Here is a 19,960-nt window from a genome sequence, read left to right as displayed (position 1 = left end):
CCTACCCACATCTCTGTCGGGAGGAAGATCATTCCTACCCCCAACCTGGGCTGTGGTCACCACGGACGCGAGCCTGTCAGGTTGGGGAGCGGTTTTTCTCCACCACAGGGCTCAAGGAACCTGGACTCCAATAGAATCGTCCCTTCAGATCAATATCCTGGAGATAAGGGCAGTATATCTAGCCCTATTGGCTTTCCATCGGTGGCTGGAGGGCAGGCAGATCCGAATCCAGTCGGACAATGCCACTGCCGTCGCCTACATCAATCACCAAGGCGGCACTCGCAGTCGTCTGGCCTTCCAGGAAGTCCGGCGGATTCTGCAGTGGGTGGAAGACACAGGCTCCACCATCTCCGCAGTTCACATCCCGGGCGTAGAAAACTGGGAAGCAGATTTTCTCAGTCGTCAGGGCATGGACGCGGGGGAATGGTCTCTTCACCCAGACGTGTTTCGGGAGATCTGTCGCCGCTGGGGAACGCCGGACGTCGATCTCATGGCGTCACGGCACAACAACAAGGTCCCGGCCTTCATGGCACGGTCTCAGAATCACAGAGCTCTGGCGGCGGACGCGTTAGTGCAGGATTGGTCGCAGTTCCGACTGCCGTATGTGTTTCCCCCTCTGGCAATGCTGCCCAGAGTACTACGCAAGATCAGGTCCGACTGCCGTCGCGCCATTCTCGTCGCTCCAGACTGGCCGAGGCGGTCGTGGTATCCGGATCTGTGGCATCTCACGGTGGGTCAACCGTGGGCACTTCCAGACCGCCCAGACTTGCTGTCACAAGGTCCGTTTTCCATCTGAATTCTGTGGCCCTCAACCTGACTGTGTGGCCATTGAGTCCTGGCTCCTAGCGTCTTCAGGGTTATCTCAGGATGTCATTGCCACCATGAGACAGGCCAGGAAGCCAACGTCCGCCAAGATCTATTATAGGTCTTGGCAAATCTTCCTGTCCTGGTGCACTGCTAACGGTTTTTCTCCATGGCCGTTTGCCTTACCCACATTCCTTTCGTTCCTTCAATCTGGAGTGGACAAGGGTTTGTCCCTCGGCTCTATCAAGGGCCAAGTGTCGGCGCTCTCCGTGTTTTTTCAAAAGCGTCTAGCCAGGCTTCCGCAGGTCCGCACGTTCCTGCAGGGGGTCTGCCACATAGTTCCACCTTACAAACGTCCGTTGGAACCTTGGGACCTTAACAGGGTCCTGACGGCTCTTCAAAAGCCGCCTTTTGAGCCTCTGCGGGATGTCTCTCTCTCCCGTCTTTCGCAGAAGGTGGCCTTCCTAGTGGCAGTCACATCACTTCGGAGAGTGTCTGAGCTTGCAGCGCTGTCATGCAAAGCCCCCTTCCTGGTTTTTCACCAGGATAAGGTGGTTCTCCGTCCGGTCCCGGAATTTCTCCCTAAGGTGGTATCCCCTTTTCATCTAAATCAGGATATCTCCTTGCCTTCCTTTTGCCCTAATCCAATTCGCCAGTGTGAAAAGGATTTGCACTCTTTGGATCTAGTGAGAGCACTCCGGTTCTACATGTCTCGCACGGCACCCCTGCGCCGTTCAGATGCGCTCTTTGTCCTTGTCGCTGGCCAGCGTAACGGCTCTCAGGCCTCCAAGTCAACCTTGGCTCGGTGGATCAAGGAACCGATTCTCGAGGCCTACCGTTCTTCTGGGCTTCCACTTCCTTCAGGGTTGAAAGCCCATTCTACCAGAGCTGTAGGTGCGTCCTGGGCTTTGCGGCACCGGGCGAAGGTTCAGCAGGTGTGTCAGGCAGCTACGTGGTCTAGTCTGCACACTTTCACGAAACACTATCAAGTGCATACCTATGCGTCGGCTGACGCCAGTCTAGGTAGGCGAGTCCTTCAGGCGGCGGTTGCCCACTTGTAAGAGGGGACCGTTTTTCGGCTCTTTCGATTGAGGTATTCTTTTACCCACCCAGGGACTGCTCTTGGACGTCCCAATTGTCTGGGTCTCCCAATGGAGCGACAAAGAAAAAGGGAATTTTGTTTACTTACCGTAAATTCCTTTTCTTCTAGCTCCTATTGGGAGACCCAGCTCCCGCCCCTGTTCCCTTCGGGCTGTTGTTCTTTTGTGTACACATGTTGTTCATGTTGAATTGTTATGGTTCATGGTCTTCAGTTCTCCGAACATCCTTCGGATTGAATTTACCCTAGACCAATTTATAAGTTTTCTCCTTCCTGCTTTTGCACCAAAACTGAGGAGCCCGTGATCCACGGGAGGGTGTATAGCAGAGGGGAGGGGTTACACTTTTAAAGTGTAATACTTTGTGTGGCCTCCAGAGGCAGAAGCTATACACCCAATTGTCTGGGTCTCCCAATAGGAGCTAGAAGAAAAGGAATTTACGGTAAGTAAACAAAATTCCCTTTTTTTTTCTCTTCTATGTGAAGAGTGCCTTGATTTTTGGGAGAAGGGGTTCTTACAATAATGGTGGCCTGTGGCACACACATGTTTCTAGGATCTAGAAGGCTACAGGGGTCCATGAATCTGACCAACATGCTTGCAGGTGGTTGGGGCCCAGGTCCAAATGTTACCACAGCAGCCATAGGACTCTAGTTGTGCCTCCGCTCCAGAGTAAGTGCTGCACTTTGTAGCTCTTCGCTATAACACCTGTTAAGGTTTGTCATTCTGTCCAAACTGCATAATAATGCCTTATCATAAAGGCTTTAGATCCTGGTTATAACACACTTGTGGCCTGATTCAGCATTGTGCATTTGCCAGAAAAACATTCATGAAGCATCTAGTGAAAGCCACAAGATTAAAAAGAAAAAAAGGCTTAAAAATGGAAATGATGAGTTTGGGATCTTGGTGTTCTACACATTTGATGCAGTGTAACCATACGAATTCCACCCCCACCCTCGGATATGTTCATACAGCGTTTACCCTACAGTCAGTGGCTACTTTTGGGGCTCACATCTGAGGGCCTTGATAACTAGATTTGGACAGATGTGCTGCCGAGACCATTGACTGTAATGATGCAGATGGAGTCAATGTGTGCTGTCGGAAAACATATTTTTCGCTGTATCCTCCTGTTTTGAGGTGGACTGAAAAAGACTTGCCGGTGGACCTGGGGTAGGTGAGTACAGTGCAGGTTCTTCCTTTATTATAGCCTACAGACGGGGATTAAATGTGAAGAAAAGGGAACAACCCCGTAAAGTCATTGTGTAAGGAGCAGTTAAAGGACAGCGGTGGCTCAGAGCTGCTGTGGTGATCTCTGGGCTCTGAGAGCTGCAGCTCTTGGCGGCGGACAACACTCATTGAACGAGTAGTGCTGTTCAGCTCCATTCAGTGTTTACATCTGTCCGGAGATGATCAGTGGTTGCGTCTCATGTCGGTGATCTGATATTAATAACCTATCCTAATCGTTGGACTGCCATAAAGTCTTTGGTCCATTATTCCCTGAAAATCCTTTTAAGTGGAACCTGTCTTTACTCATGCTGCTCGATGCACTACATTGCAAATGTGAATGTGTTACTCTGAAATTCTAGCGCATTTCAGAGAACAACATGGCTGGGGCCAAAAAGACTAGCCGTAGCATCTTCCTTTTATGATCTGTCACCTCGCCTCCAGCCCCAGTGTCTACTGTGATCTTCTCCTAAATGGCACAGGATTTCAGAGGAACGCCTACATGTCTACAGCAACATAGCTGTCCTCTGAGACGTGATGCTCTTGGTCCAGGCAACATGAATAGTGTGATTTTTTTTTTTTTTTTTCTTTTTTTTAAAAAAAAGATCAGGGGTTCAATAATTCCTGCCCCATGATCTTTCATTTTTTTTTTTTTTTTTTTCTCTTTACAAACCTGACTGATTTATTTCTTGCAGCTAAAGGTGCTGCAAAATGATACAGTCGTCAAGAACGGTGAAATTAAAGTCTTGCGGGATGCTCTGCGTCAAACGGAGTCCAACCTGGAACAGCAACGAATTGCTCATGTTGCACTGGAAAAAGAGAAGACGCAAATGCACTGTGAGAAAGAAAAAGAATTGTTAAAAAAGGTAAGCGTTTTCATTGGAAAGTACAAGTACACATCTTGTGGGGCTAAACAACAGGTTTAACAAGGGAACAAAATATTGTTTTTTGATCACGTTTGTGTATCTAAAAAAGGAAAAAAAAAATAAAAAATAGACCCATACGATTTATGGTGTGTCCTGTCAGCCTGTCTTGTTACATGATTGATTTAGCTCTGGAGGATTATTGTGAAGGCATTGCCACAATGCCCTATAAAATGCCTAGCTACTCGCCAATTGTCCTTTATGAGCAGACGTAAAAAGTCATCCAATGGTTGCTCCCCTCAGTGCAGCTTGAGGGCGCGCTGTGTGTGGCAGCTTGAGGGCGCGCTGTGTGTGGCAGCTTGAGGGCGCGCTGTGTGTGGCAGCTTGAGGGCGCGCTGTGTGTGGCAGCTTGAGGGCGCGCTGTGTGTGGCAGCTTGAGGGCGCTGTATGCAGGCACAGTATTGTACACTTTCAGGGGGACTTTATACATCTTTACTTTATAGGGATATTGTTGGTGTGTGGGTAGGCATCAGATGGAGTGCTGTTAGATCAGATGTGGGCAAGGGTTAGCCCGCGGGCCACATCCGGCCCGCCTACTCTCTGTGACCGGCCCGCCTGGTTCAGGGCGTCCTTGCTGGCCGGTCAGTGATGAGGGCAAACTGACCTGTTGTCCGGAGCTCCAGGCTCCGGGAGTCCCCTGGTCAGATCGCCCTCATCACACGTTGCGTGCCGGGCAGGGAGCGATCTGCTCCGCACAGTCAGTGCAGGCAGCGGAACGCAGGAATCTGTCCTCTGTTCCCTGCCCGACACCTTTCTCTGTGACACACGAGCGCCCTGATATCGTTAGTACTGCACGCGTGTGTGTCATTTGAAAAGTTCCCGCCCGGCAGGAAAAGAAGCTGCAGCAGCCGGGGTCCGTACGGAGAGAAGCAGCGGCGGGGCTCCTAGGAAAACAGCATCGGCGCAGCCTGGGCATGTGAAAGAGAAGCAGCTCAGCGGGGGGCTTGTACGGAGGTGCCTGAGGAGGGGACAATAAGAAGGGGGAGGTGAGTGGTTACTAGTAACCTGCGGGGACAGTGGGGGTGAGGGGGGTAACTGTTGACAAATATTTGGGGTGTAGTGGTGTAGTATATAGTGGTGTAGTTTTATAGGGGTCTAGTGGTGTAGTATAATACAGGTGTATATAGGGGTGTAGTGGTGTAGTATAATACAGGTGTAGTACATAGGAGTGTAGTATAATACAGGTGTATATAGTGATGTAGTGGTGTAGTATAATACAGGTGTAGTTTATCACAGGTGTAGTATAATACAAGTGTAGTATATAGGGGTGTAGTGATGTAGGTTATCACAGGTATAGTATATAGTGATGTAGTTTATTACAGTTGTAGTATATAGTGGTGTATATTACAGGTGTATATATAGGGGTGTAGTGATGTAGTATATAGTGGTATAGTATATAGAGGTGTAGTTTATTACAGGTGTAGTGTATAGGGATATAGTGGTGTTTATTACAGGTGTAGTGTATAGTGATGTATATTACAGGTGTATATAGGGGTGTAGTGGTATAGTATATAGAGGTGTAGTTTATTACAGGTGTAGTGTATAGGGATGTAGTGATGTATATTACAGGTGTAGTATGTGGCGGGTGTAGTGATGTAGTATATGGGGATTGTGTGTATGTATGTATACAGTGTGTATGTGTATATATATATTATATACACACACAGTATATATTATATATATATATATATATATATATACATACATACACGTGTGTGTGTGTGTGTGTGTGTGTGTGCAGGTAGGTAGGTAGGTAGGTAGGTAGGTAGGTAGGTAGGTAGGTAGGTAGGTAGGTAGGTAGATAGATAGATAGATAGATAGATAGATAGATAGATGTAGAACCGAGTTAATTATATTAGTCCGGCCCTCTAAAACCATCCCAATTTCTCATGCGGCCCCATGGGAAAATTAATTGCCCACCCCTGTCTTAGGCCCGTTTCACACGTCAGTGAAAAACAGTGACGTTTTTCACTGGCGTGTAAAACACGCACATGTCCCTGCGTGTGCTGTGATTCACGGCACACGTGGGTTGTCTAAGTGCAATCCGGGCTCTGTTCTCTGTGGCCCGTGATTGCACTTAGAAAACAACTCGCTTGCGCCCGCTCCCGCTGTCCATGGTGCTGATCGCTCCCGCGGTGCAGCATCCGGCCGGCGGTGACCCCCGCAGCAGCTGCTTCCGGGTCGGCTGTGTCGCGCATAATGAATATGCGCGACAATAATGAGCCGGCTCAGAAGCAGCAGGGAGAACGGGTTGCAGAGGACATCGCTGGACGCCGGGTGAGTAAAAATGATTTTTATTTTAAAAGCACGTTTTTTTCTGGCACGTGTTTCACGGATCACACCACTGCGTGGTCCGTGGAACATCAGTGATGCCAGAAAAAAATAGACATGTCTCCTTGCGGCAATCATGGACACGCGGGTACGCTGCACGGAGACACGTGCAGTGAAAAATCACTGACGTGTGAGCAGACCCATTCATTATAATGTGTCTGCGTATGTCAGTGATTCTGGTACGTTTTAAAAAAAGCACAAACGTACCAGAATCACTGACGTGTGAAAGGGGCCTTAGATGGAGGATATCGTTACTTTGAGAGGGGACCTAAGGGGAAGTTTTCCTGTATGAGAGTCATTCACAGGACATTGTAGCTGTGGGGAGGCAGTAAGGGAAGCTTTGTGTCTGTTTGCTCCAGCATTTGTGGAACCCCTATGAGATATGTTTGGTGGGTGAGCGGTGTTATCCTGCTGCTTCAGTGTATTTCACCTCTTATTCGGGGCATTACTACCTTTCTGACACTCCAATCCAAATATCTTTGCTGTGTACTCAGTTCTGTTTTTAATAACTTATTATTCTGCTTGTTCTCATTATGGGGGTTTCCCTCTTGACTCGCCTCAAAATCAGTCTGTGTTTGTTTGTTTTTTGTTTTTTTTTCTTTTCTAACTTCTGTTTAGTACATTTTCCATTTTATTCCTCTTTACCACTACCTTGGTCCTGCATGTAATGTAATGTTGGTTCTTGCTTTAGTGACTAGCATGAAACTCCTCTCGTCCTCTGCGTTCTGACAGGTGAACCCCCATGAGATTGTAGACCCTTTTGTTAGACCAGTTAAAACACATTTTATAAATGTTTGATGTTCATTTGATTTTACATATTAAGAAAACTGATGTGTACATTAAAAACCTGTGGTACAATGTATATTTATGCTTTTTGTCCCAGATTCAGTCTTTACAATCGGAGCTACAGTTTAAAGATGTAGAGATGATTGAGTTAAAGACCAAACTCCAGAGCTGTGAGCGGAAATCTATGGTGTCGCAGGTGAGGTACGTACCTTTCTTTTTGTTTTAAATTCCATCATATGTTGATTCAAAGTCATTAACAGAAATGAGCGTTGTTTTTCTAAGAAAGATACAAAGCCACATGGCGCTATGCTACATTCACACAGCTTTATATGGAGCCATAACAGATCATAAGGCCTATACTATACGAATAAAAAAAATTGTGGTATGCTGTGTATGTGCGGAGGCATGAGCTTGTAGAACTATTGCTTATAATACAGAATATTTGTGTATATACCATTACTATAAGAATCCCTTTTGATTCAACATGTTTCCCCCAAATAAAGGAATAAACTCAATACTCGCCTTCCGCATCTGCGCAGTGGCTCATGTGTGGTTTTGATGTCACACAAGACCCGCGGTCCATCAGCGCTCGCTTCATTTCTCCCCGCTTTGTTCGCTTGGTCCAAATCAACAGGAAGTGAGCGCTATGGCTGGTCTCACTTCATGTTGATTAACTCGTTTTGTCCGAAGGCGTGGAGAAGGAACCTGGCCCTGAATGGACGCTGGGCTGGCGTGACGCGACAACTGTATGTGAGCTCTGGAACCGCGTCTGTACTGGAGATGAGTATTGTCTTTTTTTTACCTGGGGAAAACATGCAGAATCAGAAGGGGTTTTCCTAGTAGTGGACAACCCCTTTTTAAACCTACAGTAAAAAGTTGCTTGGTCCTTTTAATGCCCTAGAAAATGTCAGATGTCCTAGACGTGGAGAACTCCTTTAATTTCCATAATGTTTTTGTCGATGCTGCATATTATCATTGGGCAAATAAACGCAGCGTCTTACCACTCCAGCAAAGTGCATCGGATTTTCTTTGTCGCTCCATTGGGAGACCCAGACAATTGGGTGTATAGCTTCTGCCTCTGGAGGCCACACAAAGTATTACACTTTAAAAAGTGTAACCCCTCCCCTCTGCCTATACACCCTCCCGTGGATCACGGGCTCCTCAGTTTTATGCTTTGTTTGGAAGGAGGCACACATCCACTCATGCATTCTCATACTTAGTTATGTCGGTTGGAAGAAAAGAGGACCCCCACGGGGCCCCCGGCATGTTCCCTTCTCACCCCACTATGTCGGCGGTGTTGTTAAGGTTGAGGTACCCATTGCGGGTACGGAGGCTGGAGCCACATGCCGTCTCCTTCACCATCCCTTATGCGGCTCTGGGAGAAGTGGGATCCTGACCGGTCATCCATTTGCTGGGACCGTGCTCCATCCGCAGCCCCTGGTGGAACCTGCCGGACCGGAGCCTCTTCAACCTCAGGGACCGGGCCCTGCAACTTAAAGGTACTCTGTGTCCCCATAGGGGACTGTGCAGGGAGCGCACCTTCTTCCCGGAAGCCGCGGTAGTTGTGAAATTGAGGAGGCCGGTGGACTTCCGCGCCGACCGTGCCTGCTTGTCGGGCGTGGCCTCAAATTTAGTCCCCGGCTTCACCGCGGCCTAGTCGCGAAAATCCCGCCCCCGGGCCTGCCTGTCAGGGGTAAGGGCGGGATTACCGACAGGACGTCGGATGTGAGGGCTGGAGCATCCTGCATGTCTTCCTCCCCCCTCACTGACCACTGTGGGAACCCCAGATTCCCGCTCTTTGCTGGCGCCGCCCTCGGCCCCAATCCTCCCCTGAGAGCTCCGGCGGCCATTTTCTGGCATTCTGCCGGTGGATGCTTCTCAGTGAACAGCTCTGCAGCTCCGGGGGATCCACGGCAGGGAATCTGGAGGACACACTCCGCTCGTTAGCGGTCGGTAAGCCACACCGGTCACCCGGTGCTGGTCCCCCTAGGGTGCCGGAATAGATACATATATACATATATCTATATCTGTTCGGTCAGGCTGTATACCCTTTTCCCATATACCCTCAGTGGTCACTCTCCTAGGAGACAACAGCATGTCGTCCACAAGGAGCAAAGCTACTAAGGCACAGGTTTTTTTTCGCGGCCTGTACCTCTTGTGGGGCTATGTTACCTGCGGGTTCCACCTACCCTCACTGTGAGCAATGCTCGACTCCTGCCTCGCTTGCTCAGCCGGAGCCTCGGGCACTGGTGGGCCCCTCGGCTCATGTAGACCCCCCTGCTCCCCTTGACCAGGCTGCAGGGACAGAGTCACCGTCGTTGGCCTCTTTCGCTGACAAACTCTGTCACTTTCTCAATCCATTGCACTGTCTATGGACAAATGGTCTTCTAAACTCCTTGAGGCATTGCAGTCCAGACCGGACCTTCCACAGGCCCCGGCCCCTGTTAGCTCGTCTCCTCCAGGCCCCTCTCGGTCCGTGCCGCAGCGCGCTCCCAGGTTGGCCCCTAGGTCTCAGGCGGAGGACTCCTGCCCGGACCGCAGTCCCAGACCGGCTAAGCGGTCTCGCTGGGACTCTTCCCCGACTTCCTCACGCTGCTCGGGATCCCAGCTTGAGGACTCTCTGGAAGACGAGGCGGACGTGGGAGCTCAGGGCTCTGACCCTGACTTCGCCCTTAACCTTGATACACCTGAGGGGGACGCCTTAGTAAATGATCTTATCTCGTCCATCAACCAGGTGTTGGATCTCTCACCCCCGCCTCCTCCTGTAGAGGAGTCGGCGTCTCAGCAGGAGAAACTCCAGTTTCGGTTCCCCAAATGTACGCGCAATACGTTTTTTGATCACTCTAACTTCAGGGATGCTGTCCAGAAGCCCAGAGCGGTCCCGGACAAGCGCTTTGCTAAACGTCACACTGACACGCGTTACCCCTTTCCATCTGAAGTCGTTAAGGGTTGGGCTTACTGTCCCAAGGTGGATCCTCCAGTCTCCAGATTGGCTGCTAGGTCCGTTGTGTCTGTTGCAGATGGCTCATCCCTGAAGGATGCCACTGACAGACAGATAGAGCTCTTGGTGAAGTCCATCTATGAGGCCACGGGCGCGTCTTTCGCCCCGGCCTTTGCAGCCGTGTGGGCTCTCCAAGCAATCTCGGCTTGTCTGACTGAGATTAATGCTGTCACACGGAATTCTGCTCCGCATGTTTCGTCTTTGACCTCTCAGGCGTCATCCTTTTCGTCCTACGCCATGAACGCCGTCCTGGACTCCACTAGCCGTACGGCGGTAGCCTCTGCTAACTCCGTGGCAGTCCGCAGGGCCATGTGGCTGCGCGAATGGAAAGCAGACTCTGCTTCCAAGAGGTTCTTAACCGGTTTGCCCTTTTCTGGCGACCGTTTGTTTGGCGAACGATTGGATGAGATTATTAAGGAATCCAAGGGAAAGGACTCCTCCTTACCCCAGTCCAAACCTAAGAGACCTCAGCAGAGAAAAATCCAATCGAGGTTTCGGTCCTTTCGTCCCTCCGCCAAGCCCCAATCCTCTTCGTCCAACAGGCCGGAGAAAGCCCAGAGGAACTCCTAGGCGTGGCGGTCCAAGTCACGCCCCCAAAAGGCCGCAGGAGCCACTGCCTCCAAGACGGCCTCCTCATGACTCTCGGCCTCCCCTAGCCGCATCCTCGGTCGGTGGCAGGCTCTCCCGCTTTGGCGACGCCTGGTGGCCACACGTTCAAGACCGATGGGTGAGAGACATTCTGTCTCATGGTTACAGGATAGAGTTCTGCTCTCGACCTACAGCTCGTTTCTTCAGAACCTCTCCGCCCCCCGCTCAGGCCGACGCACTTTTTCAGACAGTGGACGCTCTAAAGATAGGAGTTGTGATCCCCGTTCCCCTTCAGGAACGTGGTCGCGGATTTTACTCCAACTTGTTCGTGGTGCCAAAAAAGGACGGGTCATTCCGTCCCGTTCTGGACCTCAAGCTACTCAACAGACATGTGAGAACCAGACGGTTTCGGATGGAATCTCTCCGCTCGGTCATCACCTCTATGTCACAAGGAGACTTCCTAGCATCGATCGACATCAAGGATGCTTATCTCCATGTACCGATCGCACCCGAACATCAACGTTTCCTGCGTTTCGCCATCGGGGACGAACACCTTCAGTTCGTGGCATTGCCTTTCGGCCTGGGGACAGCCCCACGGGTTTTCACCAAAGTCATGGCATCCGTCATGGCGGTCCTGCACTCTCAAGGCCACTCGGTGATCCCCTACTTGGACGATCTCCTAGTCAGGGCCCCTTCTCGGGTGGCGTGTCAACAAAGTCTAACCGTCGCTCTGGCGACTCTCCAGCAGTTCGGGTGGATCATCAACTTCCCGAAATCCAAGTTGACACCGACCCAATCACTGACTTACCTCGGGATGGAGTTTCATACCCAGCAAGCGTTAGTCAAGCTACCGAGCGACAAACAGCTTTCTCTGCAGGCAGGGGTGCAATCACTCCTTCGGAGTCAGTCACACCCCTTAAGGCGCCTCATGCACTTCCTGGGGAAGATGGTGGCAGCTATAGAGGCAGTCCTGTTCGCGCAATTCCACCGACTGTCGTCGCGCCATTCTCGTCGCTCCAGACTGGCCGAGGCGGTCGTGGTATCCGGATCTCTGGCATCTCACGGTGGGTCAACCGTGGGCGCTTCCAGACCGCCCAGACTTGCTGTCACAAGGCCCGTTTTTCCATCTGAATTCTGTGGCCCTCAACCTGACTGTGTGGCCATTGAGTCCTGGCTCCTAGCGTCTTCAGGGCTATCTCAGGATGTCATTGCCACCATGAGACAGGCCAGGAAGCCAACGTCCGCCAAGATCTATTACAGGTCTTGGCAAATCTTCCTTTCCTGGTGCGCTAATAACGGTTTTCCTCCATGGCCGTTTGCCTTACCCACTTTTCTTTCATTCCTTCAATCTGGAATGGACAAGGGTTTGTCCCTCGGCTCTCTCAAGGGCCAAGTATCGGCGCTCTCCGTGTTTTTTCAAAAGCGTCTAGCCAGGCTTCCGCAGGTCCGCACGTTCCTGCAGGGGGTCTGCCACATGGTCCCACCTTACAAACGTCCGCTGGAACCCTGGGATCTTAACAGGGTTCTGACGGCTCTTCAAAAACCACCTTTCGAGCCGCTGCGGGATGTCTCTCTCTCACGTCTTTCGCAGAAGGTGGCCTTCCTAGTGGCAGTCACATCACTTCGGAGAGTGTCTGAGCTCGCAGCGCTGTCATGCAAACCCGCCTTCCTGGTTTTTCACCAGGATAAGGTGGTTCTGCGTCCTGTCCCGGAATTTCTTCCTAAGGTGGTATCCCCTTTTCATCTCAATCAGGATATCTCCTTGCCTTCCTTTTGCCCTAATCCAATTCACCAGTGTGAAAAGGATTTGCACTCTTTGGATCTAGTGAGAGCACTCCGGTTCTACGTGTCTCGCACGGCGCCCCTGCGCCGTTCAGATGCGCTCTTTGTCCTTGTCGCTGGCCAGCGTAAGGGCTCTCAGGCCTCCAAGTCAACCTTGGCTCGGTGGATCAAGGAACCGATTCTCGAGGCCTACCGTTCTTCTGGGCTTCCGCTCCCTTCAGGGTTGAAAGCCCATTCTACCAGAGCCGTGGGTGCGTCCTGGGCATTGCGGCACCGGGCTACGGCTCAGCAGGTGTGTCAGGCAGCTACGTGGTCTAGTCTGCACACTTTCACGAAACACTATCAAGTGCATACCTATGCTTCGGCAGACGCCAGTCTAGGTAGGCGAGTCCTTCAGGCGGCGGTGGCCCACCTGTAAGAGGGGGCCGTTTTCGGCTCTTTTTATCGAGCTATTCTTTCTTTGTCGCTCCATTGGGAGACCCAGACAATTGGGTGTATAGCTTCTGCCTCCGGAGGCCACACAAAGTATTACACTTTAAAAAGTGTAACCCCTCCCCTCTGCCTATACACCCTCCCGTGCATCACGGGCTCCTCAGTTTTATGCTTTGTGTGGAAGGAGGCACACATCCACTCATGAATTCTCAGATTAGTTATATCGGTTGGAAGAAAAGTGGGCCCATCAGTTTTATGCTTTGTGTTGAAGGAGGCACACATTCACGCAAGCTCCACATTTTAGTCAGCAGCAGCTGCTGACTTTATCGGATGGAAGAAAAGAGGGCCCCAGGGCCCCCGGCATGCTCCCTTCTCACCCCACTATGGTCGGCGGTGCTGTTAAGGTTGAGGTACCCATTGCGGGTACAAAGGCTGGAGCCACATGCCGTTATCCTTCCCCATCCCTTAGTGGCTCTGGGAGAAGTGGGATCCTAACCGGTCACCTTTCACTAGGACCGGGCTCCCTCCGCAGCCCCTGAGGGAATCTGACGGACAGGAGACTGGATACCATCAGGGACAGGCCCTGCTTCTCAGAGGTACTCTGTGTCCCCTTGGGGACGGCGCATAGAGCGCCTGTGTATCGGACGCTGCAGCAGCTGCTGTGTGTTTGGTGTCGCCGGGACTACCGCGCCGACCGCGCCTGTTTGCCGGCCACGCTTCTAAATTTAGTCCCCGGCTTCTGCGGCCTAGTACCGCATATTCCCGCCCCCGGGCCTGCCAGTCAGGGGTAAGGGCGGGACGCTAGACTGGACGTCAGCGGTGAGGGCTGGAGGATACTTAGTATCCTCCTCCCCCCTCACTGAGCACCGTGGGGCACCAGATTCCCGCACTTTCTGAGGCACGCCCACGGCTCCCTCCTCCTCTCAGAACGCTGGCAGCCATTGTTATCATCGCTGCTGCCGGTGGAGAACTTCAGACAGAGCTCCACAACTCTGGGAGGCCCAGGCAGGGAATCTGGTGGACACACAACCGCTGAGGGCGGTCGGTAAGCCGCACCAGTTAAGGTGCTGGCTCCCCTGGGTGCCGAAGTGTATATATATATATATCCATATTGTGTATACATTTGCTCTGTTCGGCCGCATTATTTGCTTGGCTATATACCCTCACTGATTGCTCTAAGACAGGGGTGGGGAACCTCCGGCCCGCGGGCCGCATGCGGCCCGCCATGACCTTTTATGTGGCCCCCAGGCAGATTCCCGGGGGAGGCAGTGCTGGTGCTGTCACCGCAGTTTGCTGCCGCCGGCCCTTTAAATCCACACATTGCTGTTTGTGCTGCAATGTGTTCTCCCGTCGGCCAGTGCCAATTGTGGGCGGGTCCACAGCAGCCTCAGCTTCCAGCCTTGTGTGTCCGCCCCCTGCCCTCCGGAGATCAGTGCCTGCCTTCTCCTTCTGATGCAGTGTCCGGCTCCTGCACTCCGGTGATGTGAGTGCGATGCTGCTGTGAGTCCAGCGCCGACCCTCTGCTGCTATGTGCCCTGCCCAATGCTTTGTGCCTCCTCACACCAGTTCTGTAAACCCTCACCCCCAGAGTTGCATGAAACTCTCAGCGCAGTGTGGCCCCCAATGTCGTGTGTGCACCCCTCCCCCAGTCCTGTGTGCAGCCCATCACCCAGTAGTCCTGTTTGCACCCCCCCAATCCTGTGTGCACCCCTCCCCCAGTCCTGTGTGCAGCCCCCCAATGTCCTGTGTGCACCCCCACACAATCCTATGTGCAGCCCATCACCCAGTCCTGTGTGCACCCCCCAGTCCTGTGTGCACCCCCCCAGTCCTGTGTGCACCCCCCAGTCCTGTGTGCACCCCCCCAGTCCTGTGTGCACCCCCCAGTCCTGTGTGCAGCCCCCCCCAGTCCTGTGTGCAGCCCCCCCCAGTCCTGTGTGCAGCCCCCCCCAGTCCTGTGTGCAGCCCCCCCAGTCCTGTGTGCAGCCCCCCCAGTCCTGTTTGCAGCCCCCCCCAGTCCTGTGTGCTGCCCCCCCCAGTCCTGTGTGCTGCCCCCCCCCCAGTCCTGTGTGCTGCCCCCCCCAGTCCTGTGTGCTGCCCCCCCAGTCCTGTGTGCTGCCCCCCCCAGTCCTGTGTGCTGCCCCCCCCAGTCCTGTGTGCTGCCCCCCCCAGTCCTGTGTGCTGCCCCCCCCAGTCCTGTGTGCTGCCCCCCCCAGTCCTGTGTGCTGCCCCCCCCAGTCCTGTGTGCTGCCCCCCCCCAGTCCTGTGTGCTGCCCCCCCCCAGTCCTGTGTGCTGCCCCCCCCCAGTCCTGTGTGCTGCCCCCCCCCAGTCCTGTGTGCTGCCCCCCCCAGTCCTGTGTGCTGCCCCCCCCCCAGTCCTGTGTGCTGCCCCCCCCCCAGTCCTGTGTGCTGCCCCCCCCCAGTCCTGTGTGCTGCCCCCCCCAGTCCTGTGTGCTGCCCCCCCCAGTCCTGTGTGCTGCCCCCCCCAGTCCTGTGTGCTGCCTCCCCCAGTCCTGTGTGCTGCCTCCCCCAGTCCTGTGTGCAACCCCCCCAGTCGTGTGTGCAGCCCCCCCCAGTGATGTCTGTGCCTCCCCCCAGTGATGTCTGTGCCTCCCCCCCAGTGATGTCTGTGCCTCCCCCCCAGTGATGTCTGTGCCTCCCCCCCAGTGATGTCTGTGCCTCCCCCCCAGTGATGTCTGTGCCTCCCCCCCAGTGATGTCTGTGCCTCCCCCCCAGTGATGTCTGTGCCTCCCCCCCAGTGATGTCTGTGCCTCCCCCCCAGTGATGTCTGTGCCTCCCCCCCAGTGGTGTCTGTGCCTCCCCTCCAGTGGTGTCTGTGCCTCCCCTCCAGTGGTGTCTGTGCCTCCAGCCCCTCCAGTGGTGTCTGTGCCTCCAGCCCCTCCAGTGGTGTCTGTGCCTCCAGCCCCTCCAGTGGTGTCTGTGCCTCCAGCCCCTCCAGTGGTGTCTGTGCCTCCAGCCCCTCCAGTGGTGTCTGTGCCTCCAGCCCCTCCAGTGGTGTCTGTGCCTCCAGCCCCTCCAGTGGTGTCTGTGCCTCCAGCCCCTCCAGTGGTGTCTGTGCCTCCAGCCCCTCCAGTGGTGTCTGTGCCTCCAGCCCCTCCAGTGGTGTCTGTGCCTCCAGCCCCTCCAGTGGTGTCTGTGCCTCCAGCCCCTCCAGTGGTGTCTGTGCCTCCAGCCCCTCCAGTGGTGTCTGTGCCTCCAGCCCCTCCAGTGGTGTCTGTGCCTCCAGCCCCTCCAGTGGTGTCTGTGCCTCCAGCCCCTCCAGTGGTGTGTGCCCCCAGCCCCGCGTGTGGTGTCTGTGCCCCCAGCCCCGCGTGTGGTGTCTGTGCCCCCAGCCCCGCGTGTGGTGTCTGTGCCCCCAGCCCCGCGTGTGGTGTCTGTGCCCCCAGCCCCGCGTGTGGTGTCTGTGCCCCCAGCCCCATGCCCCCAGTTAATTAATTGCTTCACCCAATATAGCAGGGTCATTTAAACATTGATAATTTTGTGCGGCCCCCGAAGGTTGGTAGAAATTTCCAAATGGCCCCTGACAGAAAAAAGGTTCCCCACCCCTGCTCTAAGAGGAGACAACAGCATGTCGTCTGCAAAAAGCAAGGGTGCCAAGGCACAGGCTTATTTTGCAACTTGTACCTCTTGTGCGGCTATGTTACCTGCAGGTTCCACCTACCCTCATTGTGTGCAATGCTCGGCCCCTGTGACACTCACTCAGCCGGAGCCTCAGGCACTGGTGGGACCCTCGGCCCAGGTAGAACCACCGGCTGCCACTGTTCAGGTGGCAGGGACAGAGTTTGCAGTGTTGGCTGAGAAACTTTCTGAGTCTCTTTCACAATCCATGGCTCAGTCTATGGACAGATGGTCTGCTAAGATACTAGAAGCTTTGCAGTCCAGACCGGCAACACAGGCCCCGGGCACTGTTGAATCATTGCCCCCAGGCCCCCCTCGGTCGGCGCAGCAAACTGCTCCTGGGGTGTCTCCTAGGTCCCACGGTGAGGACTCTGACACGGACCGCAGTCCCAGACCGGCTAAACGGGCTCGCTGGGAACTTCCCTTGACTTCATCACACTGCTCAGGGTCTCAGCATGAGGACTCTCTGGAGGATGAAGCGGAGGTGGCAGATCAGGACTCTGATCCTGACGTTGCTCTCAATCTGGATACACCAGAAGGGGACGCCATAGTAAATGACCTTATAGCGTCCATCAACCAGGTGCTAGAACTTTCTCCTCCAACTCCAATAATAGAGGAGTCAGCTTCACAGCAGGAGAAACACCAATTTAGGTTTCCCAAACGTACACGGAGTGAGTTTTTCGATCACTCCAACTTCAGAGATGCGGTCAAGAAGCACCGAGCATTTCCGGACAAGCGCTTTACTAAGCGCCTCAATGACACACGTTACCCCTTCCCCACTGAAGTAGTTAAGGGTTGGGCTCAGTGTCCCAAGGTGGATCCTCCAGTCTCTAGACTGGCGGCTAGATCTATAGTAGCAGTGGCAGATGGTTCATCGCTCAAAGATGCCACTGACAGGCAAATAGAGCTCCTCATGAAATCCATCTATGAAGCCATAGGCGCGTCTTTTGCTCCGGCATTCGCAGCCGTATGGGCACTCCAAGCTATCTCAGCTTGCCTGTCTGAGATTAATGCAGTCACACGTGCCTCTACTCCGCAGGTTGTGTCTTTAACCTCTCAGGCGTCGGCTTTTTCGTCCTACGCCATGAACGCCGTCCTGGACTCTGCGAGCCGTACAGCGGTAGCATCCGCCAATTCAGTGGCAGTCCGCAGGGCCATGTGGCTACGCGAATGGAAGGCAGACTCTGCTTCCAAGAAGTTCTTAACCGGTTTGCCATTTTCTGGCGACCGTCTGTTTGGCGAGCAATTGGATGAAATTATTAAACAATCCAAGGGAAAGGACTCGTCCTTACCCCAGTCCAAACCAAACAGACCTCAGCAACGGAAGATACAACCGAGGTTTCGGTCCTTTCGGCCCTCAGCCAGATCTCAATTCTCCACGTCCAACAGGCCACAGAAGGGCCAGAGGAACTCTGACTCATGTCGGTCTAAGTCACGTCCTAAAAAGACCGCCGGAGGAACCGCCCCCAAGGCGGCCTCCTCATGACTATCGGCCTCCCCAAACCGCATCCTCGGTCGGTGGCAGGCTCTCCCGCTTTTGCGACGCCTGGTTGCCACATGTCCAAGACCGATGGGTGAGAGACATTCTGTCTCACGGTTACAGGATAGAGCTCAGCTCTCGTCCTCCGACTCGTTTCTTCAGAACATCTCCGCCCCCCGAGAGAGCCGATGCTCTTTTTCAGGCGGTGAACACTCTGAAGGCAGAAGGAGTGGTGATCCCTGTTCCCCTTCAAGAGTGTGGTCGCGGTTTTTACTCCAACTTGTTTGTGGTGCCAAAAAAGGACGGATCATTCCGTCCCGTTCTGGACCTCAAACTGCTCAACAGACACGTGAAAACCAGACGGTTCCGGATGGAATCTCTCCGCTCAGTCATCGCCTCGATGTCCCAAGGAGACTTCCTAGCATCAATCGACATCAGGGATGCTTATCTCCACGTGCCGATTGCACCAGAGCATCAGCGCTTCCTGCGTTTCGCCATCGGAAACGAACACCTTCAGTTCGTGGCACTGCCTTTCGGCCTGGCGACAGCCCCACGGGTCTTCACCAAGGTCATGGCAACAGTGGTAGCAGTCCTACACTCTCAGGGACACTCGGTAATCCCTTACTTAGACGATCTTCTAGTCAAGGCACCCTCCCGGGTGGCATGCCAACACAGCCTGAACACTGCTCTGGAGACTCTCCAGAGGTTCGGGTGGATCATCAATTTCCCAAAGTCAAAATTGACACCGACACAATCGCTGACTTACCTCGGGATGGAGTTTCATACTCTCTCAGCGATAGTGAAGCTACCGCTGGACAAACAGCGTTCACTACAGACAGGGGTGCAATCTCTCCTTCGAGCCCAGTCACACCGCCTGAGGCGCCTCATGCACTTCCTAGGGAAGATGGTGGCAGCAATGGAGGCAGTTCCATTTGCGCAGTTTCATCTGCGTCCACTCCAATGGGACATTCTACGCAAATGGGACAAGAGGTCGACGTCCCTCGACAGGAACATCTCACTTTCTCGGGCAGCCAAAGCCTCTCTTCAGTGGTGGCTTCTTCCCACTTCTTTGTCGAAGGGAAAATCCTTCCTGCCCCCATCCTGGGCTGTGGTCACAACGGACGCGAGTCTGTCAGGGTGGGGAGCGGTCTTCCTCCACCACAGGGCTCAGGGAACCTGGACTCCGGCAGAGTCCTCCCTTCAGATCAATGTTCTGGAAATAAGGGCAGTGTATCTAGCCCTAAAGGCGTTCCAGCGGTGGCTGGAGGGCAGGCAGATCCGAATTCAGTCGGACAACGCCACGGCGGTGGCGTACATCAACCACCAAGGCGGCACACGCAGTCGTCAAGCCTTCCAAGAAGTTCGGCGGATCCTGCTGTGGGTGGAAGCCACAGCCTCCACCATCTCCGCAGTTCACATCCCGGGCGTAGAAAACTGGGAAGCAGATTTTCTCAGTCGCCAGGGCATGGACGCAGGGGAATGGTCTCTTCACCCGGACGTGTTTCAAGAGATCTGCTGCCGCTGGGGAACGCCGGACGTCGACCTAATGGCGTCCCGGCACAACAACAAGGTCCCGACATTCATGGCACGGTCTCAAGATCACAGAGCTCTGGCGGCAGACGCATTAGTTCAGGATTGGTCGCAGTTTCGACTGCCTTATGTCTTTCCTCCTCTGGCACTGCTGCCCAGAGTGTTACGCAAGATCAGGTCCAACTGCCGCCGCGCCATCCTCATCGCCCCAGACTGGCCGAGGAGGTCGTGGTACCCGGATCTGTGGCATCTAACGGTGGGTCAACCGTGGGCACTACCAGACCGACCAGACTTGCTGTCTCAAGGGCCTTTTTTCCATCTGAATTCTGCGGCCCTCAACCTGACTGTG

The 19,960-nt window shown here is 53.8% G+C and overlaps 1 protein-coding gene across 2 annotated transcripts in view; it reads left to right on the top strand.

Moving 5' to 3' along the window:
- The window catches only part of ATRIP (ATR interacting protein), a 110,123-nt gene that overhangs the window by 18,702 nt on the left and 71,461 nt on the right, over positions 1-19,960 (top strand). For both annotated transcript variants that reach the window (XM_075321795.1, XM_075321796.1), the window contains exons 4-5: positions 3,818-3,988; positions 7,260-7,363. In XM_075321795.1, the coding sequence (XP_075177910.1) occupies positions 3,818-3,988; positions 7,260-7,363 (275 nt within the window). The remainder of the gene's footprint in view (positions 1-3,817; positions 3,989-7,259; positions 7,364-19,960) is intronic.

The sequence above is a fragment of the Anomaloglossus baeobatrachus genome, chromosome 8, assembly GCF_048569485.1.
Source record: "Anomaloglossus baeobatrachus isolate aAnoBae1 chromosome 8, aAnoBae1.hap1, whole genome shotgun sequence".
Taxonomy (NCBI): Eukaryota; Metazoa; Chordata; class Amphibia; order Anura; family Aromobatidae; genus Anomaloglossus; species Anomaloglossus baeobatrachus.
The sequence above is the reverse complement of the archived record's forward strand: the minus strand, read 5'-3'. Positions and strand labels throughout refer to the sequence as shown.